This window comes from Saccostrea echinata, unplaced genomic scaffold, assembly GCF_033153115.1.
Source record: "Saccostrea echinata isolate AGI-Se365-2 ecotype Australia unplaced genomic scaffold, CSIRO_AGI_Sech_v1 ptg000047l, whole genome shotgun sequence".
In the NCBI taxonomy this organism is placed as follows: Eukaryota; Metazoa; Mollusca; class Bivalvia; order Ostreida; family Ostreidae; genus Saccostrea; species Saccostrea echinata.
This window is the reverse complement of record NW_026889796.1, coordinates 2,317,124-2,330,265: the sequence shown is the minus strand read 5'-3', so window position 1 is coordinate 2,330,265 and position 13,142 is coordinate 2,317,124. Positions and strand designations below refer to the sequence as shown.

Below are 13,142 nucleotides of genomic sequence, written 5' to 3'. Positions count from 1 at the left end.
AAAAAAGAGATATTACATGACCTGCTGACAAGTAACAGGTAAGTAGTAACTACATGTTTGCAATATTCAAAACTGCAAAACTGCAATAATAAAATTTGTAATGCAGATACTTCAAAAATATTTTTTTGTTCATATTAATATCAAAAACATTTCCTACAAAGGAATTCACCTATTATGCATAATTTGCATATATCCCTGCCCTTGCCTTTGTTTTTGTGCATCAATTGCAAAAGACATAAGTACTCAACAGAATATTACAGCACTTGTAAATGAGCAAAGAATTGGCCAATGTTTTCCAAAAGTAAAACTTAAAATTTTGCTAGATACCATATTTGATTTGTATTTGCCTAATAATTCTATATATACATGTCCCTGCATTACAAGTAAACTAATGAAGATGTTCTTCAGAATCCATAGATCCATGGATGTAGGTACTATCTTGGGAGAGGCATGATATAAAGGGAAAAAAAATTGTTGGTAGGCTTTCATAGGGAGAAATACTGGTACAAAAATTACAATGACACTAAAAATTGCATAAATTGCAAAAAACAAAAACAAAAACAAACATGATTATAAGCACCAGAAAATGTAGCTAAAATGATTTTAATCATACACAAAATACACATGCACAATTAAAAAATGATGTGTCATAACAAACCATTTGCTTTAGGGATGCATCATCTAAGCACATGCAAGTTTTCCTGTACATAAAACATTCTGTCCTGAACAAAATGTTAAAATATTGATTTTATGAACTTTAAAGAAATCTTTATCTTAGTATGTAATTTATAAATTTTATCTACCTATCCTTAAGTTTCAGTTAAGGGGATCCTAAACACAAATAAAAATATTTTTTATTTTGGACATTAAGAAAATTGTCATATAAATGTGAACATATTAGAGTTTTTCTATTCAACATCTAGGGAGGGTTCCTGTCATATTTCAATAGGAAAAAAAAAATGTTCAAAGACAAAGTAGTATTAGTGAAAAGAAATTACTGTTGTTTACTTAAAATGGGAAACCACCTGAAAATAGTATATTCAATTGCTTTATCTTGTTATATAATTCTAAGAATACTTTAATTTTAACAAATTGTGCATTTATCTTACATCTAAGGGCAGGTCACTCTATAGCATAAAACTACCATGGAATTAGAACTCTTCAGTGTGCAGTGTTTAGAGCCTCCTTTATGGTTTAATTATCAGATATTAATAATTTAAAATCTAGTTAATATCTTTAAATTTTTTTCACATCAAAATAGGACTGAAATCAAGAGAATTGGCTACATGTACTATGATAAGTAAACATATATATAACTATGGCTTTAGGTATTGCACAAACACTGGACAAAGAACATATATACTAACAGTACATTAAATGCATAACAATATTTAAAAAAAAAAAGAACAAAATGTAGTCAAAAATTTCATTTTCATGAAACACATGGACCCCCACCCCCAATTCATTTTGATTTAATTTTCCTATGCATCACTGATTCATACCTTTTCGACATGGAGTCAAAACCTATGTATTAAATCCTTGCACACTAGTACAGATATGATGATCTTGAATTTAAAACTTACTTATTCAGAAACAACCTCAAATAATTTTATCAAGAACAGAGACATTTTGTTACCCTTTCATTTCAATTACCATATAGACTATCAATATGTACATGATGTACACATGCATATTTCAATGGATACATGTATGTACAGGTTATACCAAAACATATGAATCATTAAGTGTTTAAATATTTAGTGAAAATTAATTTCATTAATCAAAACTGGGCAACACAAAATTTTTGCCAAATTCAGAGAAAATTTGTTCATATTTATAGAAGGTTAATTGGTTGTTAATCCATGGGCTTCAACTTCTTTAGATAGCCTTGTTTTTTGACTTTTTAAAAGATACATTTGCTGTATAATTCTGTACTTTACCCTTGGTTTTCATAATCAAGAATCTCACTATGTCACTAAGTAAATTATATTTCTGGTATGATTTTATATAAATATTTAAGTAATTATATTATTTCTTTCAAAATCTACAAATTGGGACCTCTAAATGACCTCAAATGAAATAAAGTAGTAATTAAATGATCTATCAAGGCACACCCACTTTGTAAGTCTCTTTTCTCAATTAAGTATATTAATTCTACTGAAAATATAAATACAGAGCAAAAAATGTGTAAAAGATCTTGTCAATGAAATAAAGTCAAAGTGATGAAAACTCTCAGCTGCCACAATATTTTCACAGTAAAAAATCTTAAAATGTTAAATGATACATGCATATTGCTTAAACCGGGTTTGGTAAATTTATATCATGTAATGCTTGTCATATCAAAAATGTGTACATTTGCTTGCTTTGGTAGTCTATTTATGGTTTGGTTAAAATAGGCCAAATGATATGTAAAGGTACATGTGTTCTCTTGCTTTTAGCTGAATTCTGATGCCTGTTTTCAGAGAAAGAGTTATCATAGTTTTGAAACTATTCGTCATATGGAAATAAATTATAAAGTTCAGTACATATACTGTTCTTTATAATAATAACATATTCAATCTAACCTACATCCTAATGATAAATATATTTTCTAATGAAAAATAAAAAATTGCAGAATAAACGACCAAATTTGGCCAAAAACACATCATCTAGTTCACATGTTGTTTATGATTAAGTTCAATAAATAATGGCAGATCAAGCTAGCTCTAACTATAGATAAATTGCTTGGATATGAAAATGTCATTTCAGTTCTATGAACCCCTATAAACTTCAAAAATAAATCAAAACACTTAGAAGTTATACTAATATGATGAAACTACTTACCCAGGATGTACTATGATATTTATAAACATGTAAGCTATTTTTCCTAGGAATGCCCTCCCAAAAAATCTTTTTTTATAGAAATATTGCCTAATCAGTAAATAAAACTTTGTTCAGTATCAGTACATGACAATGATAAGTTATAAAATAAAATCTATGTAGAGATCTTTATCACATCAAGATAAACAAAAGGGAAGCTACTCTTGTGAAAATTTGTGCACTGAGATCAAAAACTTGAGTAAGAAATAATGAACTGAACAAAACAGTTGTCCACTCATAATACAACAAATTTAAGTGCAAAATGCTTTCATTATAATTACTTTGATGTTCCATATTTCAGATGATTACTACAATATCTTTAAAAAAAAGTTCAAAGTTGAACATTTGTCTGTAAAATGCTTTTTTTAGCACTGATGACCTCTCATAATGTGAGAATAGAAGCCATATTTGTTGCCACACTGTTTTCCACAGACATTACACACAAATGGGTCAGTGTGGCTATGGCAACCTACATGAATGTAATACAGAACTTCATCTTCAAATGATATGCCGCAATGGTGACAGCGATTGCCTGACTGCAAACTTGACCCTGTTTCATTGGCTGATGACCTTTGATGCTGTGACAGGTGTCCCAGTTCACACTGCACACCTTGGTCTGTTACAGAAACAAATGAGTCAAAGCAAGCCTCTGTCTTGATGTGTGCAAGATTGCACTGAATTCCTCTATTTTGAATTTCAATTTTCACTGTGGTGTTTACACTGTTTGATCGTCCCTCGGCCTGAGATGAACTTGATGATTCTGCTGAATTTGCCCTCACAGAAGTAGATGCCTCATTACTATCTAATCCCATAAGATTCTTCTGATGCTGCAGACGATATGATGGCAGACTTCCTAGACTGTCCGGGAAACCCTGCTGACGACTTGGAATCACTGAACTGGAAACATCTGGGGTGTCTTCACGCTCGGGTGGTTCAACTTTAATTTTAACTTGGTGACCCCTGCCATCTGACAATACAGTAGGTTGTGCTACACTGACATGAGGATGATCCCGACCTGATGGGCTTAGATAGTACCCAGAGGATGTTATAGTGCTGCTGGGTGGTACCCTTTGAGGTGGGTGAGTATTCATAATTGATGAAACTATTGAGCGTAAGTAATTAGAGGCCAAGTGATTTTCCTCATTGGCCTGTTGCCTTATAGGTGTCACATAGCTTCCAAACTGTGTCTGAAGTCCCTGTGTTTGAGCAGTATACTGTTGGTGTTGAAAGTTTACTGTAGGAACCTGATGGTGGATTCCAGTCAGCAGAGAATGGAGGGCATTTGATGCCGAGAAGTTACCACTTCCTGTTGTATGTCGTAGGTTCTGACCTCCAAGGTCAGGTTGATTGATTCCATAGTGAGTGTCTGGATAATTTGCGGGTGGGTATGTGCTGTGTGTGGGCAGAGAATATGGAAGATTTGGACCAAGATGTTCATTGTGCACCTGCACAAAATGTTCTCGAAATTTTCGAGGCAGTATGGTTGAGAATGAGCATTTCCCACACTTAAGCACATTGACTGGATTGTTTCCAACATGAAGTCTACGGTGGCGACGGAAGTTACTCTTGTCATTGGTGGTATAATCACAGAGGTGGCATTTCAGTGCCTTTACACCTAAAAAAGATCAAAGCCATATTTGTATTCAAATATGATGTGTATTTTCACACTGAACAGCCTAAGACAATTACAAGCTTTAAGTAAAATTCTGGACAATAAATCTTTCTAATCATCCATTCCTGTACCTTAAACCTGTCATTTACTTTTAAATATTTTAATAAACTAATTATCAAAAAAAATTATTTGACACACTAGATCAATCATGTTTCACTTAAATTTTGGTCAATTTAAACACATCAGAAAAAAAGCATATGTATCAAATACATCTAGGAAATACAGGTGTTCAATGTTAAACTAATGGGGTCTGCTTCTTACCTCCATGCTTTGGCATATGCAACTGCAGCTGAGTGTAAGTCGAGGTACAAAAGCTACAAAGTCTACATTTATATAAGTTGGTCATCACCGGCTCCACAGGGGATGACTCTGGTGAGGAATCAGGTAGCATGTACGTTGCATCCTTCCCATAATCCATCATGTCAGATGGCATGGTATCGATTTGAGAATTCCCCGGTCCAACAGCAAGACCATCAGAGTTTTGCTGCATGTCAGACACAGGTGGCGATTGACTATGATTGGACGATCCAAAACTTCTAACATCTCTGCTCACCAGTGAGTTTTGATGTGGGGAGTACCGGTGTTTACTGCCTTGATCTGGAACAGACAGGTTTAGGGCACTTGAGGGTGTCTCTCGGTCAATTACTGCCATGTCTCGCTGAGCCATGGAGCTGGCAAGAAGAAGTCTAGCCATTGCACTGTCACTGCTGGGTTCTTCCAGCCTCGATCCCAGAATGAGGCCAGGAGTATCCTGACTTTGTTGACTTTCTTGAGGGACATCTTCAGTTGCTCTGTCTTCATTCTGACTGCCTTCAGTTTTCACATCATCATGACTATCAATTTTTCCACTGTCTGGATCTTCTGCCATTACCTACTGCAGTCAAAGAGATACAATAAAATGAAGTTTAACCACACTGCATATATAGAGTAAGTGAAATTAATCCTCAGAGAAATAAATAACAGAGATTCACTGTTTGAAATTTCATAATATCCCATGCTCCCAATCATTTACTTTTTTCCAAATCTTGCAGTAATTTAATCACATCAATCTTTAAAATTATCAAGGATAACAGGGTATAACTTTTTTATTCCCCTCAACAAATTATTTAGAATGTTATATTTTTGTAACTTTCTTTATTCAATACAATAACTAAGGAGAAATCTGAAAAAGCAACAGGTGACCCATAGTCTGCCATATCACCAAGATTTCACCAACTTTTGATCATTGACCTATTTTATTTGCCTAGTTTACTTTTGTTAATCAATGTACAGTTTTAAAACTTGGTTTTGGGACTGTCATATCTAGGGATATGCAATAATATTGATATTCGGGTATATTGCGATTCGTTAACAAAAAATATCGAATTGCGGTACGTTTTTCCAGTACTGGTATATCGGTAAAATGCTTGGGCTTGGGATTTCTAAAGTAAAATGTGAAATTTAAGATGCCAGAAATGCTTTCAATCGTCAAACAAGAAGGTTGCTGTTGTATGGTTGTATTTCGTTGCAAAACTGAGGTGAAATCGACAAGAACTTTTTTTTTGCTACAACATATTTATAATACACATGTAGTTTTATTCATCCTGATTATGGAATGGAAGTTAATAAAATAAGAAAAGAGCATTTTAACTGTTAGTAAAAATATTGCAATGCATATCGCAATACAGTTTAAAACATCGCAATATATCACAATACGAAATTCCCAGTCGATACCCAGCCCTAGTCATGTCTGTTAATGGCAATATTGATGCTGAGAAGCATCGGGAAATCCTCCATGAGAACTTATAGTCAATTATAGTCTGCAATTTCCCTACCAAAAATTACATATTTCAGCACAACAATGCTCCGGTGCATCCGGCTAGAAGCTTCACAGAAGTAATATTATTATCATCAGTTGACCAGCACTGAGCCTCGATCTTAATATTACATGTATTGAAATCCTGTGGCTGTTAAATTAAAAGGAAGCTTCAGGCACAAGTTGGGTGGATCTGGAATAGGGATGATGAGATTCAGGACATCTGGACTGGGATCACAACAGACTATGTCAGAAGTCTTTACTGATTGATTCCTCACAGATAACATACTAATTAGACTGAAAGGACATTTGACAAAGAGTTAGGTAAGTTCAAATTGTTTTATTAATTTTGAAAACATAATATATACATTTTTATACTGACGTACTTTCATTGCAAATGTAAAAACGCCACCAATTTTTACAAATATTTATTGCATCATACTCTATTATTATACAATTATGGACTCTTTCGGTGGCGAATATGGTTTGTTATTCACCAGAAAAATATCAATATTGACCGAGGCTTCGCCTCGGTCAATACTGATATTTTTCTGCTGAATAACAAACCATATTCACCACCGAAAGAGTCCATAATTGTTTTATTATATAGTCAGGATTTGAATGAATAAGACATTGAAGGCTCTATGATTGCATTTTCATTAGCGAACTTCTGTCGTAGAAAAATAAAAAAAAAAATGTCCAAAATACAACTTTTAACTTCCGTGTTTTCCTTTCGCTGTGTGTTAGACATCGAAATGTTTGGAAAATAATCCTGCAATAGACTTGCCCAACAATTTTCCTGCTCAGACATACCACTGGCTCCGGCCATTGCAACCATTGTTTTTGTGTTAGGTAATGATTGTGATGTCACAATGCCGCTGCACGCACACTGACCCTCTGGTGAATATGGCTTCAAATCCAGTGAATATGTAATACTATGAACTGCTTGCGCTTGTATAGTTTATATAGGGACTATTTATAAACTATATAATAAAATAATATATTTTATGTATCAAGATATGTATCGTATTGTGAACTAAATATCCTAATACATATCATGAAGTTGGTGCATCCTTGCATCCCTATGAAATTCTGTTCCTATAATCATGATAATTTCAGCCCTGCCATTAAATATAAACATTTTTGATACATTGTGAAACACTGTTGGTGGATCATGAAGATTTTTCATACTTGTAAACCCTGTTAATCACTGTTTATTATAGACCAATAATTCTAAATTCTTGTTTTTTGCTGCAAAGATTTCAGGAACTCCGTGGTAAGTATATATATATATATATATATATATATATATATATATATATATATATTATATATTATATATATATATATATATATATATATATATATATATATATATATATATATATATATATATATATAAAATATATATATATATATATATATTTATCCCATGTTTACCCCTTTATCCCTTGGATATGACTCATTGGATATTTTTTCATATCCCACAGTTAAGTGCAGTTGTGACATCACAATGGTTTTTGCATTAGTGTGATAAAGTAAAATAAAGTGGAATCCTATATAAAACAGTGTAAAACATTGTTTGTGAAGTATTAAACATGGGATAAAAAGAATCTCCCATGATCTGTAGTTGGATATGATTTTTATCCAACTCGTTGTGTGTTTTTATCCTCTCGCCAAGGCTCAGGGATTAAAAACACACAACTCGTTGGATAAAAATCATATCCAACTACAAATCATTGGAGATCCTATATAGGGTAGAGTGGGGTAATTTCGACCACTTTTGCTGATTTGTGGCTTTCAATCCACAAAACAAGACTGTTTTCAAATGTACTAGTTTAAAAAAAGATTCAAAGTAATTGAGATTGATTTTTTCTTCATATTTTTCTGCTTTAGGAGTTAAAAATGCATAAAAAATAATGAATTGGTTAAAAAATAAGTAAGCATGTTGCATGGGTTAATTTCGACCGGCCTCGGGGTAATTTCGACCACAACAAACATCAAAAAGAAAGATAACTCTTGCAATGCAAGTAAACTGTACCTGTCGCATTTTATTCAAAAGTTGTGGTCCAAGAAACTATATTGCCTTATTTAGAAAATACGTGCATCTATCTCTATCAATAAAAAGATTAAAATGGATATAAGTACTAGTATCCATACAGTAAAGAAATGGGTTCGGTTACTTAAGCTTTTCAATGCTGTCTTATGGATATCTAAATTCATATTCTTTATTCTAAATTCTGCTTTTAATTTGTGAACTCTATATTTTAAAATTGTGATATATATAGTTATGCAAATAGATAAAATCTTTTCAGATTCCACAAATAATTTCTTTGATATGATTTTTAATATGTCCAACCCAAAAGAGATTTTATCTAATATCTTCTTTACACAACAGAATCATTCAGGTTGTATATATATGTATAAGGTTTGAGCATAGCATTAGAATTGCGTATAATTTTCTTCACTAATTTTTACCATTTACACATTAATTTGGAATGCGTTGTATTACGTATTTTACGTGTTTTTTAATTCTTAAAAGAGATAGGTCCTGAAAAATTCGATCAAGTCAATTAAATAAAGATTTACAGAAGCAAAGTCCTCTGATATCCCCCCCCCTCCCGAAAAAAAAAAACAAACTCAAACAAATCATTAATAACGTGAAACATCATAATGTTGTTTTGTTTTTTTGTTTCAAGATTGTTGTGGTTCTTTTGGTGTGTTGTTCTGATATTTTGGGTACTATTTGGATTTGTGTACCTGGACTGTGTGATACGATCTTAATACAACCGGATCGTTGGTTTTCGATAGCCTCAGTCTTATCCGTCAAAGTTTAGGCATTCGTAATAAGAAAAATTACAAAAACCTGATTTTTTTTAACATACATTTAATTTTGCCTGCATTCTCTCTTTTGTTAATTTGACGGGTTTGGAAACTTGGATTGCTCACGTCATGTGTTATTTCATAGCCAGTGCCGACTCCGTGTTCTCTCGCACGTCGATCAGTGATGCACCCTTGTGAACAGCCCAGAAAATATAATTATATAGCTAGGCATGTATATGTTAATTAATCTGACATATTTATTTTAATAAAAGGTTATATGTAGATAATATTGTACAAATACAGTATAATCATTTTTTTGGAAGATCTAACTCTGCATTGCATTAAACAGCTGTTAAAGACAACTTACACATACTTCAGAAAAAGTGGTCGAATTTACCCCACGTGTTTAAAATCAGTAGGGGTAATTTCGACCAAAATCAAATGGACGTTTCTTGTGCATTTTGAGAGAAATCCAAGATAAATTGGTAAAATTCTGCAACTTAAAGATATTCCAAGAAAAAATAAAACAATTTTAATTTAATTCGTGCTGTACACTGTTGAACAAGGTTAAACTTAAAAAGAGGTTGTACGAGTTGTCTCTCTTGCATTTCCTTGATAAAATCAAGCGCACTGCAGACAGTAGCACTGGTTCTCTGCCCTTGATTCCAGTCGCTGCCGCTAGGAATTACAAGGACAGGTAACCACCGCAGCCATGACAGTGGAAAAACTCACTGCTTTGTCGCGCATAACAATTGCGCATTCTAAAAATAAATAGTATCCATGCTTGCGGCAAGAATGTTAGGTGGATCCAGTGATCTAAATAACAGAGATAACAAAACGTAGAATATCTAAATTGAAGAATAAAACAATGAAAAACGTGGGAAATATATTTAAATAACATAACAGTGACTGTATTGACTGAGCATATAGTTTACAAATGTCACAATGAACCCGAGAATGTTCCAATAGTGGTTAACATTGCGATCCTGACGCATAACACATAATGTACAGTGATTTATGGAGTATGGAGTGGCGAGTTAAACGCTATCATTCCGTGTAAACTTGAAAACATAAATAAAGGTAAAGAACATCTTGTGTCGTAGTGGAATCAATGATTTACCATACCAATGGGTGCATGGCAAATATGCAAGTTAATAATCATAGATTTGAGTTATTTAAATAAGGCCTATGATATCGCTTGCCAATGATTTTTAAGGCAGCACTTCGTAACGGTTTTAGATGGTTAAAATCCGTCTACTTTCTTTGTTAACAGCAGTGCAGAAAGAAGGTTTGTTTATAACAGCACTTTGGATTTACGCTAGTTTAAATATAGAATTTTTTCATCATTGTTGTTTCCTGTGACGCGATAAAATGGCAGTGGTTACCTGTCGTTGGTTTTTTAGGGCGCTTGCGCCCGTTAACCAATGTCAGGGTACCAGTCTATGCAGACAGGGACTTCGGACGTCAAACTGGAGACATAAATAATAGTAAAAATATTTTTTATATCACTGATCAAGCCATATTTGCGATGAATAATTACACTAGGACACACAATTTGAAGAATAGTTTTCTATAATTCCGAATAAATTAAACTTGTCTCAACACTTCCGTAGATCTTTGTGTAGTGTTGTTTTCCTGTGGTCGAAATTAAACGGTGGTCGAAATTACCCCGACTTACCCTATATATCTTGTAAAATTCAATAAATATACAAGAATAGCGTTATCATTTATGCTTATTCTTTCGTAACTGTAAAATTGCAATGATCTATTTAAAGTATGACATTTGGCGCCATAAAATTACCATACAGGTATTGAACGTCAGTTTTGTGTCTAAATGTAAAAAATACACAAACTGTAAACACCTTTGGAATCGTATGCATCGCCACTTTAAAACTTTAAAAGAAAATGAATATGACTATAACAAGATGCATTCCATTTCACATATCGCCCGAGATTCCTCGGTTCCTACTCAGAGATTGAACCTTTTTTCACTTCTCTAGATAGTTAAATTAAACAAAATCTATAGAAAAATTGTGCAATATCATTTCAAGTTGAAAATAAAGCTACCTTGCTTTAAATCTGGAGTCATTTGTTGTAATATTACGTGATAGAAGACATCAAACAATCTTCCTCGATATCTAAAAACGCCATTTTAATTTCTAATCTCCAATCACAGAAGAGTTTTTAAAGGGGCGCCAACGGGGAAATATATTAAATTTAGAACCCATATAGTAAACAGTAAAAGGATCGAGTGTCGTTCAGGCAGCGACATTTGTCAAATTAATATTTTTTATCTCATTGTCAAATTGAAATTTATTTCAAATTATTTCAAATTTGATGAGCAGATATAACATAATGTTACTCTACTTAGATATTTAACAAGAGGCCCAAATGTTTACCGAGTCACTTAAAAAAAATCATTCCCTTGAACATTTTAACCCCATATTGTGACCTGACCCAAGCCCCAAGGGTTAATGTTTTTAGAAGGGGGGGGGGAGAAAATTGAGAAGCTACATCTAAAGCTATATCTGTACATCCATGGGTGACTTGAAAAACTTTGACAGGAAAAAAATTATGAACTGACTTAACCACAGAAAAAAAACAAACAAACAAACAAACAAAAAAAATGAGGGGGGGGGGGGATATGTATCAACTCTCTTTTCGACAAAAAAGGATTATTATACATGTATCAATCTAACGTGAGGAAGGTTAATTTATTTGACAATACCAAATGTACAACAAAAAGGGGATATGAGCTAGGACAACCAGACTTTCCATTGAACTTTAACTAACAGCAAAAAACCTATTTCCATAACAAGAGCCCAACGGCCTAAACGATCACCTGAGTATAATCCAAAGAAGTATGAAATACAACAAACTGATAGATGAAGCTATATTCCCAAAAGCAAGAGAAATACAATGATTATGGATCAACAAATTAACTAGTATAGTACTCCTTGATAAATCTCAAACTAGATCTATTTACTCATCTGTACCTGCTTCTATTTGTCACTATTATTTTGTAAACTTAAGAAAACAGAAGTGCTTGAGCACAATTGGTAAACCCATCTCATTCCATCTCATATTGGCCTCTCTTGGTCTATGAAGAACATTTAATGTATAAAGATAAGGTATTCCTGTTTCATTTTAATTTATCTATAATTAATTAGTCTACCTGACCATTAATAACTATGAAAGTACTATTTGTATTATATAATATACCCCTTTATTAAATTTGACCTTTCAGTTATATCATTTACAGTGATTAATTATCATAGGTGAATACTTAAGGGGAATAACTTCTCTCAGTATACAAAGTAATAGAGCCATAGCTTCCCAGCATCAGAACACTTTGCCAAGTGGTTCACTTGACCCGGCACTGACTCTGGGGCTACAAATTTCAAAATTTTGGAGGATGCACCCTTTCTCACCATAATTTTGCATTTAGTTTGTCTGCTAAATATCCCGGAATAGAAGATCAACAAAATTTTTAAAGAATTAATGCATTTTCACTTTATAATCAAGAATTAATGCATTTTCACTATATAATCAATAGAGGCCCCAACACCAGAAAACCTGTCACAGGGGTCATCACGAAATTCACAATTTTGAAAGAGGCACCCTTGCTCATCATAACCATGTACTTAGTTTATCTGCTAAAAATCCAGGAGAACAAGATATTCAGAGAATTCACATATTTTTACTATATAAATAAATAGACCCCGCCCAAACACTAGAACCCCTGACTGAAGGGTCATGAAATTCATTTGGAAGGGGTGCCCTTGCTTACCATAACCATGCACATATTTTAACTGCTTAATACCCAGGAGCAGATGAGAGATTTTCAATGAATTTAGGCAATTTCGCTATATAATCAATAGCCCCCCCCCTCCCAACACAAGAATCCCGTATCCAGGAGCCATTTTTAAAAAAAAATTGAAATAGGCTTTAATGCTTTAACTCTTTGAAAATCTTCTCTGCTCCTGGGTATTA

The 13,142-nt window shown here is 33.2% G+C and overlaps 1 protein-coding gene across 1 annotated transcript; it reads right to left on the bottom strand.

Annotated features, from left to right (window-relative positions):
* On the bottom strand, window positions 1-11,306 carry LOC133202383 (protein hunchback-like). The gene is made up of 3 exons (XM_061338198.1): window positions 11,217-11,306; window positions 4,793-5,405; window positions 1-4,474 (listed from the first exon to the last, which is right to left on the bottom strand). Exons 2-3 carry the CDS (start codon window positions 5,397-5,399, stop codon window positions 3,225-3,227), a joined length of 1,857 nt encoding a protein of 618 aa, XP_061194182.1. The 5' UTR covers window positions 5,400-5,405; window positions 11,217-11,306; the 3' UTR covers window positions 1-3,224.
* Between the last annotated feature and the right edge of the window lie 1,836 nt (window positions 11,307-13,142).

Coding starts and splice junctions, on each gene's coding strand:
- LOC133202383 (XM_061338198.1), bottom strand. CDS start 5,399: ATGGCAGAAGATCCAGACAGTGGAAAAATTGATAGTCATGATGATGTG. Junction 4,475..4,792: donor GCATATGCCAAAGCATGGAG/GTAAGAAGCAGA, acceptor GATCTTTTTTAG/GTGTAAAGGCACTGAAATGC.